At 64.8% G+C, this 17407-nt stretch overlaps 1 protein-coding gene across 10 annotated transcripts in view; it reads right to left on the minus strand.

Annotated features, from left to right (window-relative positions):
- FBRSL1 (fibrosin like 1) overlaps nt 1–17407 on the minus strand; it is a 78715-nt gene that overhangs the window by 58615 nt on the left and 2693 nt on the right. For 9 of the 10 annotated variants that reach the window (XR_005526252.1, XM_039221286.1, XM_039221285.1 and 6 more), the window contains exon 2: nt 3601–3798. Coding sequence is in view for 9 of the 10 variants with exons in the window: in XM_039221286.1 (XP_039077217.1) it covers nt 3601–3798 (198 nt within the window). In the remaining variant the exon portion in view is untranslated. Of the gene's footprint in view, nt 1–598; nt 2792–3600; nt 3799–17407 lie in introns of those variants that run through there. The other variant, XM_039221289.1, reaches the window with a different exon arrangement.

Genomic DNA, 17407 nt, shown 5'->3' on the forward strand with positions numbered 1-17407 from the left:
CAGCATGGCGAGCCGTGTCCAGGCCCTGCACCCTTCCCCGGGCACCCTTCCCCGGGCTGCGCTGGTGCTCGGCAGGCATGCAGTAAAGGCAGGCAAGTCCAGATGTGCGGAAAACCACTCATGGGAATAAATCAGTTCACGTATGACACACACTCACGGATACTGTTATAAAAATAATGGCACGGCACTTTTTATTTTCTTTAATCAGAAAAATAAGCCCCGCGTTTCTGGGAAGGAGACCCTGGGTGAGGACCAGATGCCTGTGGGCCCTGCTCTGGGCACTGGGCTGACCCCACACCCAGTCGGGACCCCAGAGGGCAAGAGGAGTGGATGGGGGGGCACCCCGAGGCCTCCACGAACAGGATCAGCATGGGGGTGACTGTCGCGGCCCAGTGAGACTGGGCACGCAGGAGGCCGGCGGGAGCACAGCCGGGCCACCCCCACGTTCCCCAGAGAGGCCTGCAGTCCCCTCCCCCAGAGGCCCTTCAACCCCAAAGTCAGAGCTGAGCTCTAGCCTCACGCCCAGGACTCCGGGAGCACCAGTGTGGGACTGCCCTGAGCCAGGGGTCTGGGGTGAGGAACGGGTGACTCTTGAGCATGGGTGTGGGGTGGGTGGAGGGCAGAGAAAGCCCTGTAGTGTGAGGTCTGTCCCAACAGGGAAGGCCCTGGGGGGCCGGCAGCTGAAGGCTGCACAGGCTAGGTGGGAGGCCAGGAGGAGGCGCTCTGAGAACAGCCCCAGGCCCTCCGGGTCCGGAGCTGGTGGGACAGGACCCTCTGCCTCTGCTTCAGTGCTTGGCCACTGGGCTGGAGGCAGAGTGGTAGTGGGGGCAGGGCGGCCCTCCCCTTCCTTGTCACCAGCAGGTCCTAAGTGGCCACAGACAGCCCTGAGTGCCCCCTGCATCCGCCCCCTCCCCGCATTCACAGAACCCCGGAGGTGGACACACATCATCACCCTCTGATGTGATGAGGGGAGCTCAGGGGAGATGAGCAGGGCTGTGGCCCGACCCCGGCAGAGCCCACTCCTGGCCTGGGGGCAGGGGATGCACGCTGGAGGCTGGGTTGGGGCCCAAGGAGTGCAAGGCCTGCAGCTGGCAAACGCCACAGCACATAGGCACACACACCACATACATGCATGCGCATGTTTGCACGCGCACGTTTACACACGCACTTGCTGGGCAGCACACGCCTGGGGTGGGTATGCACAAAGACTCCGACATACAAGGACACGTGGGCACTTCAGAGGCACAGAGAGACACAGAGGACCCCTTGCGAGAAGCCTGAGCCCTTCGGGGCAGCCGTGTTCGCTCTCCTAGGGGTGTGTACGTCACAGGGTAGTGGGCACGACGGGGACAGGAGTGGCAGGGAGGTGGGAAGACGCCGGGGGTCCTCTCCTCGCCTCCTGGTGCAGGTGGGCCTCAGCCTGGTGGCGGCTCTGCAGGGGGCTGCCTCTGCTGAGCCTCAGCTTCCAACCGCCAACGGCCCGGCCTGTCTGGCGAAGGCCTCTGGCCAGTCTTGGCAACACATCTGCCCAGCACAGCCACACCCGGGATGGTACAGAAAATGGGCATCAGGCTCCAGGGCTCACGGATGGGGCCTGGCGGGCCACCGCAGGGGTGGAGGATCGAGTCCGTCGTGACCTCAGGGGCCTGCAGGGACGGCCCACTGCCAGGAGTGAGAGCTGGGGCTGATGGGCCCGAACCAGGTCCAGCAATGAGCGCCGCGGCTGGCTCGGCGGCCCCAGGAGGGGCCGACGGGGCGGAGCAGGCCGGCCCAGGAGCGACGGGCGCTCGGGGATGGGGAGTAAAGGCTGGGGTTTGCAGGGCTGGCCGGGGCCCAGAAGCGACTGCAGGGGCTGGCACGGCTGCTTTGGGCCCAGGAGGGGCCGCTTTTGTCGGCAGGGCTGTTCTGGGCCCAGGAGTGGCCGCTTGGGCGGGTGAGGCTGTTCTGGGCCCAGGAGTGGCCGCTTTTGTTGGCACGGTTGTCCAGGGCCCAGCAGTGAAGGTTTTGGGGGGCCAGGGTGCTCTGGGGCTTCAACTAACTGCTGGGGCTGACTGAGGCCCAGCAGTGACCCCTGGGGGCGGCTAGGCTGGCCCAGGAGGGACCTCCGGGGCTGGCACGGGCCCAAGAGCACCCGCCGGGGGCAGCAACACTGGCCTGAAAGTGAGGAGGTGGGCCGGCGGCGTGGACACAGCAGGAGGAGCGACTGTGGGGGCCGGCACCGCTGTCCTGAGGATGCCCTGCCGGGCTGGCCGCGGAGGCAGGGAGCCACCCATGACCGCAGGGGCCGGCAGCGGTGCCAGAGGGCCAGCAGGGAGCGCAGGGGCCGGCAGCGGTGCCAGGGGGCCAGCAGGGAGCGCAGGGGCCGGCAGAGGTGGCACGGGGCCAGCAGGGACCTCAGGGGCCGGCAGCGCTGCCTGGGGCCTAGGAGCCCCCAACGCGGCCGGCAGGGCTGAGCCAGGAGTGACCGCTGGGGCCGGCAGTGCTCGTCTGGGGCTGGAAGCAGCCGCTGGGGCCGGCCGGGCTGACCTGGGCCCAGAAGTGACCGCCGGGGCCGGCAGGGCTGACCTGGGCCCAGAAGTGACCGCTGGGGCCAGCTGCGCTGAGCCAGGAGCGGCCGCCGGGGCCGGCAGGGCTGCCCGGGGTCCGGGAGAGCCCGACGGGGCTGGCAGCGCTGACACGGGGCTGGGAGTGACCCCGGGGGCTGGCTGGGCTGGAGCTGCTGCTGGAGCTGGGCCGGGCCGTTCTGGTCCCAGTGGTTGGCTGGGAGCGGCCCCCCTTCTGGGGAGCACACCTGCATGGAAGAAAGAGCACGTGTCCACCTGGGCAGGTGTGCCTGTAGACCCCCCAACCAGCCCGGGCCCCGGAGACATGCTGCCCCCTCACCAGCAGCCCACTCCCCACGGGAGCTGAAGGGGGGGTGGAACAGCAAGAACACCACCTCTCTGAGAAGAAGGCGCAAACTGGTGAGTCCCGGAAGAGCAGAACAGCCGCAGGGCCGAGCGGGCACCCGGGACACAGCCCCCAGTCCCAGGCTCGCCACCCCGTCCCGGCTGGGCTCTGGGGACAGCGAAGACGGCCCCTCCCGCCGTGGAGGGAGGCCCCTGGGCGGGGAGGGGGGCTGCTCCCCGCACCTGGACCCCTGACCACAGTCACGTGACCCTCCCCACACCTCACAGGTACGCTGCGTTCTACGGAAGTCTAACAGATGGAGAACGCCCAGCACCGAACCTGGCCCCCGCGCATTGCAGACACGCTGGACACCCCGTGGTCGGCGGAGCCTGACAGACGCGATGGGGAAACGGGGCCGGCCTAGCAGCGGGTGCGCCCTCCTGCCCCGAGTGCACGCTCCCCCACCCCCGGTCCCTGCACTCCCAGCTTGGCCTCTCTTGGCTGTGACCCGGCGAGGGCGGGTCTTCTGTCTGCCGAGGACCTGGGCTCACGGCGAGCAGCTGCCTGGGGCCCCAGTCCACGTGCCCCCTGCCCAGCAACGATGGAGCACGTTGCCAGGTGGGCCCGGATGCCGACGGTGGTGTCCAGGTGCTGGTGTGGCCCCGAGGGCACGGAGGCCTGGTTCCGAGTGGGGCGGGGCCCAGTGCTCACCTGCTTGGTGGGCTGCAGGGGGACCTTCTTCCCCCGGTCGCACGCAGGCTCCAGGTCCTGCTCGGGGCCGCCCATCTCCAGGGGCCGCCCGTTCTCGCTCGGTTCTGTAGACGGGCAGTTTTCTGACTCGCGGGGCTTCTTGGCGAGGCGACGTTCCCATTTCTCCTTCCGTTCGTGTGGCTTCAGGGCCATGTCCTTCTGCAAGGGAAGAAGGACACGGCTGGTTAACTGACAGTGACACACGACCCCACATGTCATCCCACCAGAGATACCACGTCAGACCGTGCCGTGCTCGGAGGGCGGGCCCCGCGTGTGTGACAGCACCTACCTGGAGGCGCCAGGCCCCCTGCTGGGACCACAGCTCAGGGAGAGGGCAGGGGGGCAGGGGAACTTGCGTGGGCCTGTCAGGCGGGGGGCGGGGGCTGGGAGGTGATGCTGAAACAAAGCTGGATAAGGGGGTAGGTTTCCCACGGGGCCCCACCCGGTCACGGGATCCTTGGCCCAAAACAGAGCAGGTGCTGAGACTAACGGCCGCACTGGGTTCTGGAACCACAGGCCGTCACCACAGCACATGGCAGCTGTCCCCTGGTCCTGAGCAACCCATGGAGTTATCTGCCCCGCCGCACGCAGCCCGGCACCCGGGCATCACGGAGGCCTGTCTTAAGAAACTAGCCCCAGCCTCGGCCGGCGTGCAGACCTTCAGGGACCCCAGGCCCCTCCCTAGAACAGAGACTTGTGCCCATGTTGTTCACAGCCGCTCCTGGTGCCCAGACACACGGTGGGGATTCACTGGGCACGTGCTGTGCCAACGCCACCAGCAGGGGGCTCTCTCGTGCCCCGCGGGATCCCCGCACCCGGCCCACCTGCAGTCCCGCCAGCGAGCCCCGGGCCCAGAAGGCCTGGCAGTGCCTGTGGTGAGCAGCTGGAGGGTCACCGGCCAGCCTCTCGCCTGGGTCCATGGGGTGGAGTGGGAGGCACCATCCCCACTGGGCTGCTGAAGAAGAGGGAAGGAACTGGCAAAAAGGGGCCCGGAAGGTTCTGAAAGCATTTACCCAAGAGGGAGGAGAAGATGGCCTGAATGAAAGCGATGCCGTGGCTGAGACGCTCCCCTACATCCCAGGTGATGTCCTCACGTCCCCATAGGAAACACCTCCTGAGGACCTAGGGGGACCTGGCCTCTGCTCTCAGCCGGGCACCCGGCCCCAGCCGCAGAGGCCTCAACCCACTGGGGCAGGTGGCAGCAAGGACCGACATCCCGGTCTGTTGTGGTCCCCTGGCCTGGCAACAGAGACAGGGACACACGGTGCGTGCCTGTGAGGTCCTCGAACCCAGGCCCTGCGGCCCCACAACGCTGCACGACTCGAACTGTCCGTCCAGGCACGGAAGCTCCCGCGACTGTCCTGCCACATGTGACTCCACAGCCTGGGCTGGGAGCAACCTCTCACACTCCTCCTCACTCGGGGCGGGGGGGGGGGGGCGCTCCACACCCCCAGGCTCCTCCTGAGGGGTCCAAAGCCACAGTCACAGACTGAGGACAGCCCCTCGAAGCCTCTCATCCTGAGTTGACATGACACGCTGAGTGTGCACCCTCCTGAACCCGTCCCCCTCCCCAGGCCGGCACCCGTTCTGGGACCCCCGCTCACGGGCCCTTGCAGAAGCTATGCCCCAAGTGTGATGCCAGCTTCTGCCCTAAGCTCCAAGGGCTTCTGCCAGGCAGCGAGTGGCCCCTCACTTCCCAGACACGGGACGGACCCTTCCCCAATCCCACCTTCTGGAATATCAGACCCCAGGGACACCCACAGGCCGCTGGCATTTCTACAGTCTCTCCTGGAGTCCTAGTCAGACGTCCCCATGCCCCTCTGAACCCCTCGGAGCCCCTGCTCATCTCAGCCCGCAGGGGCTGCTTCCCCTACACCCTGACGTGGCGGCCCTGCTCACGCCAAGACCTCCCTGCTCCTGCCCTACCTGTGGGTATCAGGCTGATTCTGGACCCTGTGGGCCCCCCCCACCTCTGCGTACACAAAGCTGGTGCTGGGCAGTCTATGCCAGCTCAGCTCTGTAGCCACCAGGGGCTGGCTCAGAAGGGAGTGGCCCAAACGGACAGGAGGGCAGCCCCAGCAGGAGCAACCAGTGCAAAGGCCCTGAGGTGGCGAGGAGCTCCATGCCCTCTCTCTCGCCTGCCTCCCTGGCCGCACTGGTCGGTGTACAGCCACAGGCTTCGCTGGGGAAGAAACCCGGGCTAGTCCCTCCGGGGCCGGGAAAGTCTTGGTGAAGATTGCAGCCGCTCTGCACACGCCAGGCACCTAACGCTTATGGGCTCCTGGTGCCCCCACAGCACACGAGGGCCGTGCCTCCTTCCAGACGGTCCATCGCTCCAAGTCCTTGCTATCAGGCTCCTGTTCTAGGCAGCTGTCGCCGCTAACAGGCCGTTCCCTCCCACACAGGCCCTAGAGAACGGCGAGGCCCCCACCCTGGATGCTGCCAGCCAAGTGCGGGGAGCCTGAGCCTCACAACCTCACCCCCCCGGGGGCCCTGCCTGGCCCCGGCCTCCATCGCAGTACAGAGGGTGGCCCAGCGGAAAACAGAGCAACATGCTGTAAGGGGCGTGTCAGGCAGAGCTTTCTAGAGACACAGAGCAGTGTGCGTGTGTATGCAGGGAGCCTCTCCGTGAGGAGCTGGGAGGCCCGGGAGCCCCAAGGCTGCTGGGGCCTCTCTCCCCGGGCCCGGCTCGAAGCAGCAGGCAGGAGAGGCTCTGGCTTCCTGTTCTGCTCAGGCCCTCGGTCGGCTGGATGAGATGCACCCGCACAGGGGAGGGTTCACAGAGTCACACACTAACCTCTGTCCAGAGACACCCTCTCTGAACACCTGGGCCCCTGGGGGACATGGGCCACGCCAGGGCAGGTGCGGACACAACCCGAAGTGTGTGTGGACACGGTGAGGAAGCGGGAGTTGGAGGCGTCCCACCGCACACGCACAACACTCACACATGTACACATGTTCACAGAGCACGCTCACACTCACATGGCCTGGGCAGCGGGCCGGGGTGGGGTCTCTGAGCAGGACGGGGGTCTCAGCCACAGCTGCACCGGACAGGCCCTGGGGCCCTACCCCAGCCTCTCCATGCCCGGTGTGCACACACCACACACCTGCTACAGGCCACACACATCTTCAAATCCCCATGGACAGCACCGGGCTCTCTCCCCCCAGATCACTGGGGGACGCCTCCTCCTGCAAGAAGTAGGCAGCCTGCCGCTGCGTGACTCAACCGTGCGCGTCCCGAGTCTCCGTGAGCCCCACTCTCACAGCCGCTTGTCCAGACAGAAGGGGCAGGAACCGCTTCTAGGACCTTCTGATCAGGTAAGACCACAGACACGGTTTCTAGCCTGGGGGCCAGCCTCTGAAGTCCCTCATCGGAGCCCTGGGGTGAGACACGCTGGGCTGCTGTGCTCACGATCAGAGCAGGCGCAGATACACGGAACATGTTAACATTTCATTACCAACCAGAAACCCGTGGGAACAGCCTGCCCCTCTGGGGACACTGGGCTGGGCTGGGATCTGTCTTTCTAACGAGCATGTGTAATCAGAACGGACAGAACAGGACAGATGGGTGGAAGGGCAGACACGCTGCGGAGCAAGCGCGGCGAACCGGCCACTGCAGACCTGGGCAGCGGGCTCCACCAAGGCCTCCTTCCAGGCCCTGCCTCCGCCCTCTGTGGGTTCTGGAAGGGCCTCAGGACAAATGCAGGCCACCTCTGCACACATATCTTTCCCACACACAGCGCAAGTATGCATCGGGCAGCCAGTCACTCGACGCACCGCACCTTCTGTAAACCCACTATGTTTCTTGTGTTTTTTAAAAACAAGAAAACTGAACTGCCAAACCCTTGAAATATCAGTGACTGGGCCTCCCTGCTGGCCTGGACTTGGGCCAGCTCCATCCTGCCCACAGCCAGACACCCTTACTTTCTTGGGCTGGAGGCCACAGGCCAGGGGTGGCAGGCGAGGCCCCAGGCAGAAGTTCCTGCACCTGGAAGAGTGGGGAGCCCGGCCTGGCAGAGGGCGAGCCGCCAGGCGGCAGGCTTCGGCCCTGTGCACCCAGAAGGCGGCAGCACCACAGGCTCTCCTCCGGCTCGGGCAGGCCAGAGGCCTGGTGCAGGCCTGGGGTCCCAGGGCGGCAGCCCCCCACCCAGCCACTGCCCGGAGGGTGGCCCCCGGCACCTCTAAGCTTCACGGAGAGCAGACACTACACGGTGTGTCCTGGGGGTTCTGAGTCACAGGATTCAATCAATCCTGCCACGGGGCACCGCTCGGACCTGTCTGGCTGGCCCTGTCCCGGCACAGCAAGGCTGGGGCTGGCCCTGGCCCTCACCGGCCCTGCTGGCCCCGTGGGGACCTGTGCCAGCTCTGGAGTCTCCCCCAAGCTCAGGCCCACGCTGCCCTCGTCTGCCCCCGCTGAGCCTGCTTTGGTGGTGGTGCTGGCCCCTGGCCCCAATCGCAGGGCCCCCCTCATCGCTAGACTGGAGCAGCAGCTGTGCGCAGACTGTGCTGACCGCTCTGGGTGAGGCCAACGCGCCACAGCAATGACGGCCCCACCAAGGGCCCGGGCACGTCCGCAAGCAGAGACCCGCAGGGGGACAGGCCAAGCCAAGCAGTGGGCTGGTGTCTGACACGCAGGACACGCGGTGCGCTGCTCGGGGACCCGCACCACACGCTGGAGGATCCGACGGAGCGCGTGGGGGAAGAGGCCCGGCCAAGGCCGCAGGGATGGTTTGGGAGAGCCGGGACAAGCTCCCGCAGTCAGGGTCAGGGCCGGTCGTGTATCCTGGGGCTGCCCTCCGCCCACAGACCCATCTGCGAGCCCACACGGACAGAAGGGCAGGCGTGGCCATGCACACCCCAGCACCCGCACCCACGCAGACGCCCTATGGCGGGGCATGGCCAAGCACAGCGGTTCACGACCTCGAGGCCTGAGGCGACAGTCCCACAGCGAAGCTTCCAGCACCCTCAGCAGCCACGAGGCCTCTGGTCCCCCCTGGACCCCAAGGGGGTAGGGGTGCACGCTGGCGTGAAATCAGTGATTAGATTTTCCTGTAGCAATTTTATGGGACTATTTTTAGCTCCCCTAAACATTATTACTATGCAGTACCAGTAAGATCTCTAACTGCACTTCAGTAAACTGACTGTGCAGAGAAAAATCATCATATCTGCAAACTCAGACCCAGGTTCTCTCTCACTAAGGGCGAGGCTGCTTGTTCTTATGTGGGTCGGGGCCTTCCAGGCTCCCAGACCCAGCAAAGGCATGGCTGCACCCCTCCAGCCAGGCGGGTGCCCCTCTGCTCCTGGAGCTGCCCTGGGGACTCCCCCTCCAAACCTGGGCCTGAGCCCCCAGGGTCACACAGAACCCACCCCTCATTGCCAAGCATGGGCACCCCCTTGGTGGAGTGGCAGGCCTGGCCCACCTGAGACCTCACCGTCCCAGCCCCCCCTTCCCACTTTCCCCCCGTGCCTGCCTGAGGCTGCCTGTCTCCCAGAACCCCCAGGACTCAGGGCCTCCCGCAGACCGTGCTGGCTCACAGTTCTGTCAACAGCTCTTTGCTGTTCCAGAAGCTCAGGCCAAATTGCACTCACTGCTCACCTGACAGGTGGTCATCCCCAGCCTGGGGGCCCTTCAGCACTTATATCTGCCCCAGGGCCTTGGCACAGCTGTTCCCACTCCTTTGGCATCTATGTGTCTCACTCTCCTTCACCTGTAAGTTTTGACTCAAACTTCTCCACCTGTCCCCAAGTAAAACCCACGCCCTGCCCACTTTCTGTGCCGTGACTTCCCCCCTCTGGCCCCAGAGCAGAGACCACACGTACAGGGTCTCTCCCCAAGAAGGACCGCCTTCCTCCCCAACCTCAGCTCGAAAGGAGGCAGCTTGTCTCCTGTTTACCAGCAACTGGCATACACATCCCCGCCCCCCGCCCAGAGCTGACCGACTGTCCCTGTTGTCTGGGACCGAGAAGGTTCCCTGGATGTGGGACTCACAGTGCTAAAACGGGGGAAGTCCCAGAGAAACGGGAGGCCCCGTGAACACTAACAGCAGCGCCTGCTATTACAGACCGCCTTCAGCAGAGTCACAGGGAGCTGGGAGACAGGAGGGGGTGAGAGGGTCCCTCTGCAGGGCCCAGCTTCCCAGCCCGGGGCCCCGCGTCCAGCGGCAGCGAGGCCTGGGGCACCTGACCCCTGCGGCTACCCCCGTCCAGAGTCACAGACTGGCCGAGGGCAGGCAGCCCGCCCCCAGCTGCACCCACCCCGGCAAGGGAGCCGTGTCCAGGTGCCCCTCGGGCTCTGACGCCGGGACAGCACGCCTCCCTGGCCTGCCCCTCCTCAGCGCACACCCACGCAGATGGACACCCCCGCTGTCATCTTCCCACTCCCAAGGCCCACCGCACGTAAGGCATCCTGCCTGAGAGGTCCCTCAATCCACCGGTGCTGTGGCTACCTGAGTGTGACGCTGCCCTGGAGGGCCGTCCCCTGCCTGACAGCCTCACAGACGCCACGGCTGCTCCAGAACCTTCCAGACCCTGCCCTGTGCACCTGGTCCCTCTGGGTCGGTCTCCTGCTAGCTCCCGGCACTCCTGCTCCCAGGCGCTCTCAGCGTGTCCTCCGCCCAGCAAGGCCAGCACGGCGGGCAGATGGGCCGCGCGCTGGGGTGTCGGGCCAGCGGTCGTCACACTCCGTGCCCTGCACGCTAGTGGGGACCCCCCCCCCACTCAGGCTCTGTGAAGACACTCGAGCCTTCACACATCTGTCCAGTCCCTGTCACACACCACGCACGGGGTGGCTGTTGGGGCAGAGGAGAGTCAGCTGGACAAAGACGACACCCGCTGTGGCCAGGGACGAGTTGGACGGGTGTTGCTGGCGACAGGCGCGCTGGATACAGGCATGGAGGGTGTAGGCACAGAGCCCGAGGCAAAGACGTGCCCGGAGTAAGGGGCAGGCAGACACCCCTCTGGGCCACCCGCCCACCACAGACACATCCTCCCGCGTCCCTGCACGCACACCCTGCTGCAACCCCACACCGTGACCCTGCACCGACCCCCCAGGCCGCCATCTAACCCACATTCGACTGTGGTTTTCGTGTCTGCAACCGCTGTCCTGGCAGCTGGGTCTGGAGGCCAGTCTCTGCCCAAGTTCCTCCCAGCCAGCCCTGCACACAGGACTGCGCTGCGCGCTCGCCCATGACGGCCGGAGCTGGCCTCGGGCTCCCTGCCTCAGTCTCTGGGACCTCCTCCGCCGTCACACATGGTGATGGCTGTGCAGGGAGGCCAAGGCCAGGGCCACTGTTGCTAAAGCGTCTCCTGCCTCTGTTTTGTACTGTGGTGGGGGACAAAGACCGCAAACCTCAGGGTCAGCTCAGAGAAGGGCTCTGGAGAGGGGCTAGGGAGGGGCTCAGGACGATAGGGCAAGCACTTTTAGCTCATCACCCCCACTTCCCAGATGAGGAAACCAAGGCCCAGAGCAGGCAGAGGGCTACCTAAGGGCCACATGGTGAGGAAGAGAGCTGGATTTAAACCAGGCATCTGGACTGGGCTCACTAAGTGTGTGGAGGAGCCGGGAGAGGGCAGAGGAGCATCCTGAACTTGCTCCTGGGAGATGGAACGAGCGTAACATGTGCAAAGGCCCTGAGGCAGGAGTGCATGGGGCCCCACATGAGGGGGTGGGCAGGGCCGAGCCTCGTGGAGAATGTGGGTTCATTCCATGGATGATGACATGGGGGATCTGGGACAGGCAGAGGGATGATCTCAGGAGCCAGGGGCCCCTGGCTTTATTCAGGAGACAGAGCTACATGAATTCCTGACAGATCCCCACTGGGGCTGAGGGCGGGCCACACAGTGTGTGGAACAGCACTGGCTGAGGGTGGGCTAAAGGCCTGGGGGGACCTGAGGACCAGCAAGTGGGTTTGGGGCAAGGGGTCAGGGGACAGCTGCAATGGGTAAGGTCAGAGGGCTGACGGCTCATGGCAGATCCAGAGGGTCCCTGTGGGGGCTCCGGGTCTGAGGAGTGGGAGCCCTGGGCCACACAAACAGCCTTCCCCAAGGCTAGAGGGTGTTTGTGTGTGTGTGTGTGGGGGGGGGGGCAGCAGGTGCCAGCCACACAAGGCAGCACGGTGCCCACGGCCTCCAACCCCAGCCACACTGAGGCACACAGATCGTGCCCCATGCCTGGTTTCAATCCCGTGCCAGCTGCAGCCTGGCTCTCCTTTGCCTCAGTTTCCTTGTCTGTACAACAGGATCAGCACAGCTGCTGCTGGAGGAGCTGCAGGAGCTGAAGCGGGCGGATACCTCACCAGGTGCACAGGAGACACGGTACGTCTGCCCTGACCTTGGCCCTGGTCACTGTCCTTCTGACCTCTGTGACTTTCAGCATCGCTGCACCTCGGACTGGGCTCTGGCCTCCTGCCCCTCCCTGGCCAAGGGGTACAGGTGGCAGCCTTCCAACAGGGCCACCCATGGGCCCCGCCTCTACGGCCACCTGCCAGCACTCTGCTCTCACCAGAGCGCCCGCCCTCGTCCAGAGCCCACGGGCACCGGCAGCTCGGTCAGTGTGTGTGCAGCTCCTGCCACCCGTGCGGAGTCCAGGGAGCGGCCCGCCCCCAACAGCCGCCCCGGGCAAACAGAGGAGCTGGGGCCGCCGCGGCGCCCCACTGGGCTAGAGGCTACATGGGGCAGCAGGGAGGATGTGGGGAGGGACGTGGATGTGCCCCACCAGGCCAGCCTGGCCTTTCTGCAGGGGGGCCCTTCCCCCATGCACACAGCACACACGTGCTGGGCTGGGCAGCAGGGTCCTGGGCAGCTGAACAAGGCTGGTAATGCGCTGGTCAGTTTTCTTTCTTTAACTGCTCGCGTCAACCAGGGCACCAGAGCAGGCTCCACAGGGAACCAGATACCACACCTGCCCGGAGTCCCCAGAGCACTCAGTTCCATGTGGGTTTCGGATTCCAGCTCCCAAGGGAGAAAGTGCCTCGGGCACCCTCGGGGCCCCAGCCCGGCTGCCCCATCAACCTTCTCCAGGCGCCACAAGCTGGTGTGACTATGGCAGGGCACCTCGGTTGGGCCTGGGCCTAACCAGCTACTCCTCCACCTGGGGCAATGAGCAGAAGCCGGGTGCCTCAGTTTCCCTCTCAGTTTCCCCAAAGCCTAAAAGGCTGATCACGGCCCCCACCTGTGGGATCTCCATGAAGGGCACGTGAACCACAGTGGTCAAGGCCAGGATGATGGTGGCTCCCGTGGACACCCTGCCCAGTCACTATGCAGCTGCTGCCTCTCTGGCTGCCCCGAGAAGCTGCCAGTGCCCGAGCCAATGGCGGCAGCCGTTTCCAAACTCCGGCGTCCTTCCTCCTGAAAGTGGCCACTCCCCTCCTGAGCAGAATGCAGGGGGCAGGGCCTGAGGCCTCACCACGGGCCAGCTCACAGGCAGCCCTTCTCAGCAGCTCCCGTCCCCGGCCAGCCTGCTCGGGGCGTGGGGGAGGGGGCGGTGCCCTGCTGACCCGGTTTCCAGCAAGCTGGTCCCATGGAGCCCTTACTCCTCACCTGCCTCCCAAACCCACAGAGACCTGACTCGGGTCTCGAACTGGCCACCAGCAAATGAGGCTGGAATGCTGGGACCCCAAATGTTCTTTCCAGGTGTGGGAGGAACTGAAGATTCTCACCCCATTTTGCCGTTCTAGAGCACAGGGAAAGGTGCAGCGGGCACAAGACCACGTGGCCAGGCACTCAGGGACAGCCTGCTGCCACTGGGTCCAGAGAAGGCACACAATCATCACACAGGAGTGTGAGTACGGCACACTGGTCACTTCCGGTACAAGTGCAGACCCCTCCCAGGCGGGACACAGTGTCCACGAGAAAGGCCGCATGGGGCCACACGCAGTCCAGGGGAAGCAGGAGCCCCACCGGAAAGGACAGGGCTCCCACTCAGGGACGTGGAGGTGCGGACAGAGGCCACAGGGCAGGGGGGGAGGTGAGCAGGGACAGCTGCCACAGTGGCCAGTGGGAGACCCTCCACCGGGGCCCTGTCAGAGCCGAGAAGGGAGTTCTGCAAACTGCCCAGGTACAAGCACTACAGCAGCCAATCAGAAAGCGAAACGACCAAGGCCTAAGGCGGGAGAGGGAGAGTCAGCAAATGCACAGACCCTCAACTGGAACAGGCCCATACCACGGTCAAGGACAACTGCCTCCCCATGTAACAAAATGAACAGCACACCACCAGACTCCCCCCCTCAGCCCCAGGTCCGGGAGCTTCTCTCGGGAAACAAGCACGCGCACAAGGAGGTTCTGGGTGGGGGGACGCCTGTGAGCTAACCAACACCACCTGAGTCCTCAGGGCAGGGCAGGGACAGAGGGTAAGCCGAGGGGCTGGGGTGGCCTGGACACAGGAGGTGAAGACTCCCTGCCAGGGAAGGGGCTATGTGACTGGACAATGAGTCACGCTGATGCCTGGGTAAAGAATCTTCTACACAGAGGACAGAGGAGATAACAAGGGCCAGAAGTGTGCCCATGTGTGTATCTGAAGATTCTCGGGGTGGAGTTGGGTGGGGGGTCAGGAGTGAGGGGCTGGGGTGGGGCGTGGAGGGCCACGGCAGGGGCAAGGTTACTGAACTGGGAGTTTAGAGCACAGAAGCTGATGGGCCCAGGAGGCCGGGGGGCAGTGGGGACAGGGGCCAGCTCTGTGAACTCCCGAGCCTCTGCCACCCACCGGGGTGGGCGGGGCGACGACAAATCAGCAGGCCCAGGGTGTCGGATGGAGGAAGTGAGGCCCCACCCTCGAGCCCCAGGACGGGGTTTCCCTACGTGCAGGCCTGTCCTCTGCTCTATCCAGGCCACGGAGCTGCTGCCCCAGATGGGGTCTGGAGCACACAGACATGCACGGGGATTCAGACACGTGCCCACACACACACAAATATACCTGGGACGTGGACCCACCGCACACACGCACGTGCTGTGAACCTGTAACCTTGCCTAGGAACTCGGAGTGAGGGCAGGGGGAAGGCAGGCTGCGGCCTGCGCAGGGGCGCCCCCACGGCCTGTGCTGCCCATCCTGGCCAAACCCAGCTGGTTGGAAGGTGAGGCTCCGCCTCCAGGTGCTGGGCGGCTGCCAGGCACTCAGTGTCCGCCGCCTTTGCTGCTGTCGGTCCCATGCTGGGCCACAGAGTGGGCAGAAAAGACAGGGAAACTGAGGCCCACAAGTCACAAGTACTGTGTACATGATCCCCAGGCAAAGGGGAGCAGGGGACTGGGCCAGATACACAGGCCCACTACACATGAGGGGGACCATGGCCGCCTCCACCGCACTCTGCCATACTGCATGAGTGTCACCCTATGGCCTCACTGCCCATGACAGGTGTGCAGCGAGGAGGGGACCCCACCCAGCCCGTGCGTAGTCAGAGACTCTGCAGGCCATTGATGCCCATGGAGCTCAGAGGGCAGGCAGCGCACCCAGGGCAGTGTGGGCACCTTCTGTTGCTCCTGCAGCCCAGGAAAGGCCACCCCTTTAGAAGTCGCGCAGACGACTGCCCTCTCCGCTCGAGCTCAGCTTCTTCCCAAAGAACGTCTAGAAGATGCAACTCGAGCTTGGGCAAAGACCCAGGAGGTTTCTGTGGCCTGGCGCTGTGCCGGGCAGGCCCCCGATGAGAACCCTGCCGCCCTGGGCTTCAGTCTCCGCATCTACAGAGGGTGTGTGGGGACAGTGCCCTCAGCTGTCACCATCACCGCTGCTCCCATGACACGCCTGCCCACAACAGGACGCTGACCCACAAAACGGGAGAGCCCAGTCCAGGCTCCCACACCACAATCAGCACACTGCTGCTGTCCGGGCAGGGCAGCAGGTGTCCATGCGGGCAGAGGAGGCTACGCAACGTCTCTATTTCATCCAGTGGCGGGGTCCCCGCCTTGGCGGGAGCAGCCCCTCCCCCACAGCAGTAGCCCTCAGGAGGACAGGGGACCAACCCAATGCCAGGCCAGGCAGGTTCCGGGCTTGGTGCTGTGCCTCTGTCCCATGACTGCAGGCAAAGTGCTCCCCCTCTCTGGGCCTCAGTTTCCCCATCTGGAGAGGAGGAGGCAGCCTGCAGGAGGTGCTCTGGCCGGTGGGCACGGTCACTCCCAGCTGATGCCTCCTCCCAGCACCAACTCGCCTCTGGTCCCCTCACCGGAGGGATGGGCCAGGCACAGCACATGGGCCCCTAGATCAAAGCCCCCACCAGAGGGACCACCAGCGTGGGCTTTTGCACAGGGACGACGGGGCCACATCCTGGCCCCCCACAATCCTGGCCCTTAGCAACCAGACCTAACGTGACTGTGTGCCCCCTGCCCCAGGGGACACTGAACCCAGCTTGCAGAGAGATCACTACCACGGAGCCCCCTGCACGTGACCTGGGGGGCTGTTCTGGCACACCACAGACACCCCCACCTCCCACATGGCCACCGCCCATCAGGACTGAGGCAGCCTCCGCTGCCTGCCTCGAGGTCAGTGGCCCCAGCATCCTAAGGCTGGGAGAACCCAGTTATTTCTGGCGGAAATGCACAGAACACCCTGGCACAGCACTGGGAGCTGGGCAGCCAGGCCAGGAGCGCCCGCCTACACAGCCACTCACCTGCTGCTGTGGCTTCGGCGAGGCTGGGCCCGGGAGTCTCAAGCACAACCCTGTGTCCAGCAGGTCGCGTTATCTAGACAAGGTGTACCCACTGGTGGGGGAGCACGATTAGAGAAAGGAGGTCACCTGTTAACCGTGACTAGAACTTTGGGTGCTTTCCTTTTCATCTTTATTCCTGGGTACGTACCTCTTACACACGGGCAGGAGCGCCGAATAACCCCTTCTCTAGCAGGAGAGAAGGGCACACAAGCACACATCTGTGTGGGTGCGAATGCACAACACGCTCCGGCGAGGCCGGGAGCTGCCAGAACAGTGTCTGCGGGACGTCTAGGCTGGAGCCGAGAATTTTCTCAGGACAATCCCTTTTCACTGATATCGACCTTAAACCAAGGGAAAATGTCTTGCTGTTTGAAATCAAATTAACAAAGAATCACACAGATACCAAACCAGAAGGGTGGTTTCCAGCAGGTGCGAGTGGCACACGCGTTCTCAACGGGTGGGCGCTGACAGGGCACGCCGGCAAGGGCGGGCACCAGGCACCCCCAGGAAAGCGCAGGTAGGCGCACGGCAGCTCTGCAGAGTGAATCTCCCGGGGGGGTTCCGGGGGCTGGTACCACCTGACCTGTGCCCTAAGGGTTGCTCTTTTCATTAGGGGGCAGGACCCGGGCGGAGCACCTCAGTTCTACCCTGGACGGCTATCCTCCAAGGGCCTTGCCATCACCTCTGGAGACAGAGATGGCACAGGAACCAGGAGGCAAGTAACATCCATCCGTCCCCAACGTCCCTGGTCAGTGAGAGCAAAGACAGCCTCTGTCCCGCTACCAAACCGCAAGACCCCTGCTCCACCGCCCCCTGCCCCCTGCTCCCACCCTGTTAAACAGAGGATCAGAAAGCTGACAAAGGACAAGGGCTCAGGGGTGCACGCCAGGGGCGCAGACACCGAGCTCCAGCCACCCAGTCCAGGACTCCTGTGGCGACGACACCGTGAGCCAGGCCCGACCTGGGCGCCCTCTCCTCAGCAAACACCGCCCCTCACTGCCCCACGCGTGTGTGCACGGCATCACACAGAAGTGACTTGTGACCCTCAGCCACCCAGGACAAGGACCTGTCCTCCTTTAGGGGCAAACAAGGTGGGTGTGTCGGTAGGGGCTGGAAGGGTGGGGCCAGGGACTTGT

Source organism: Hyaena hyaena, unplaced genomic scaffold (assembly GCF_003009895.1).
Source record: "Hyaena hyaena isolate Hyena2069 unplaced genomic scaffold, ASM300989v1 scaffold_967, whole genome shotgun sequence".
Classification (NCBI taxonomy): Eukaryota; Metazoa; Chordata; class Mammalia; order Carnivora; family Hyaenidae; genus Hyaena; species Hyaena hyaena.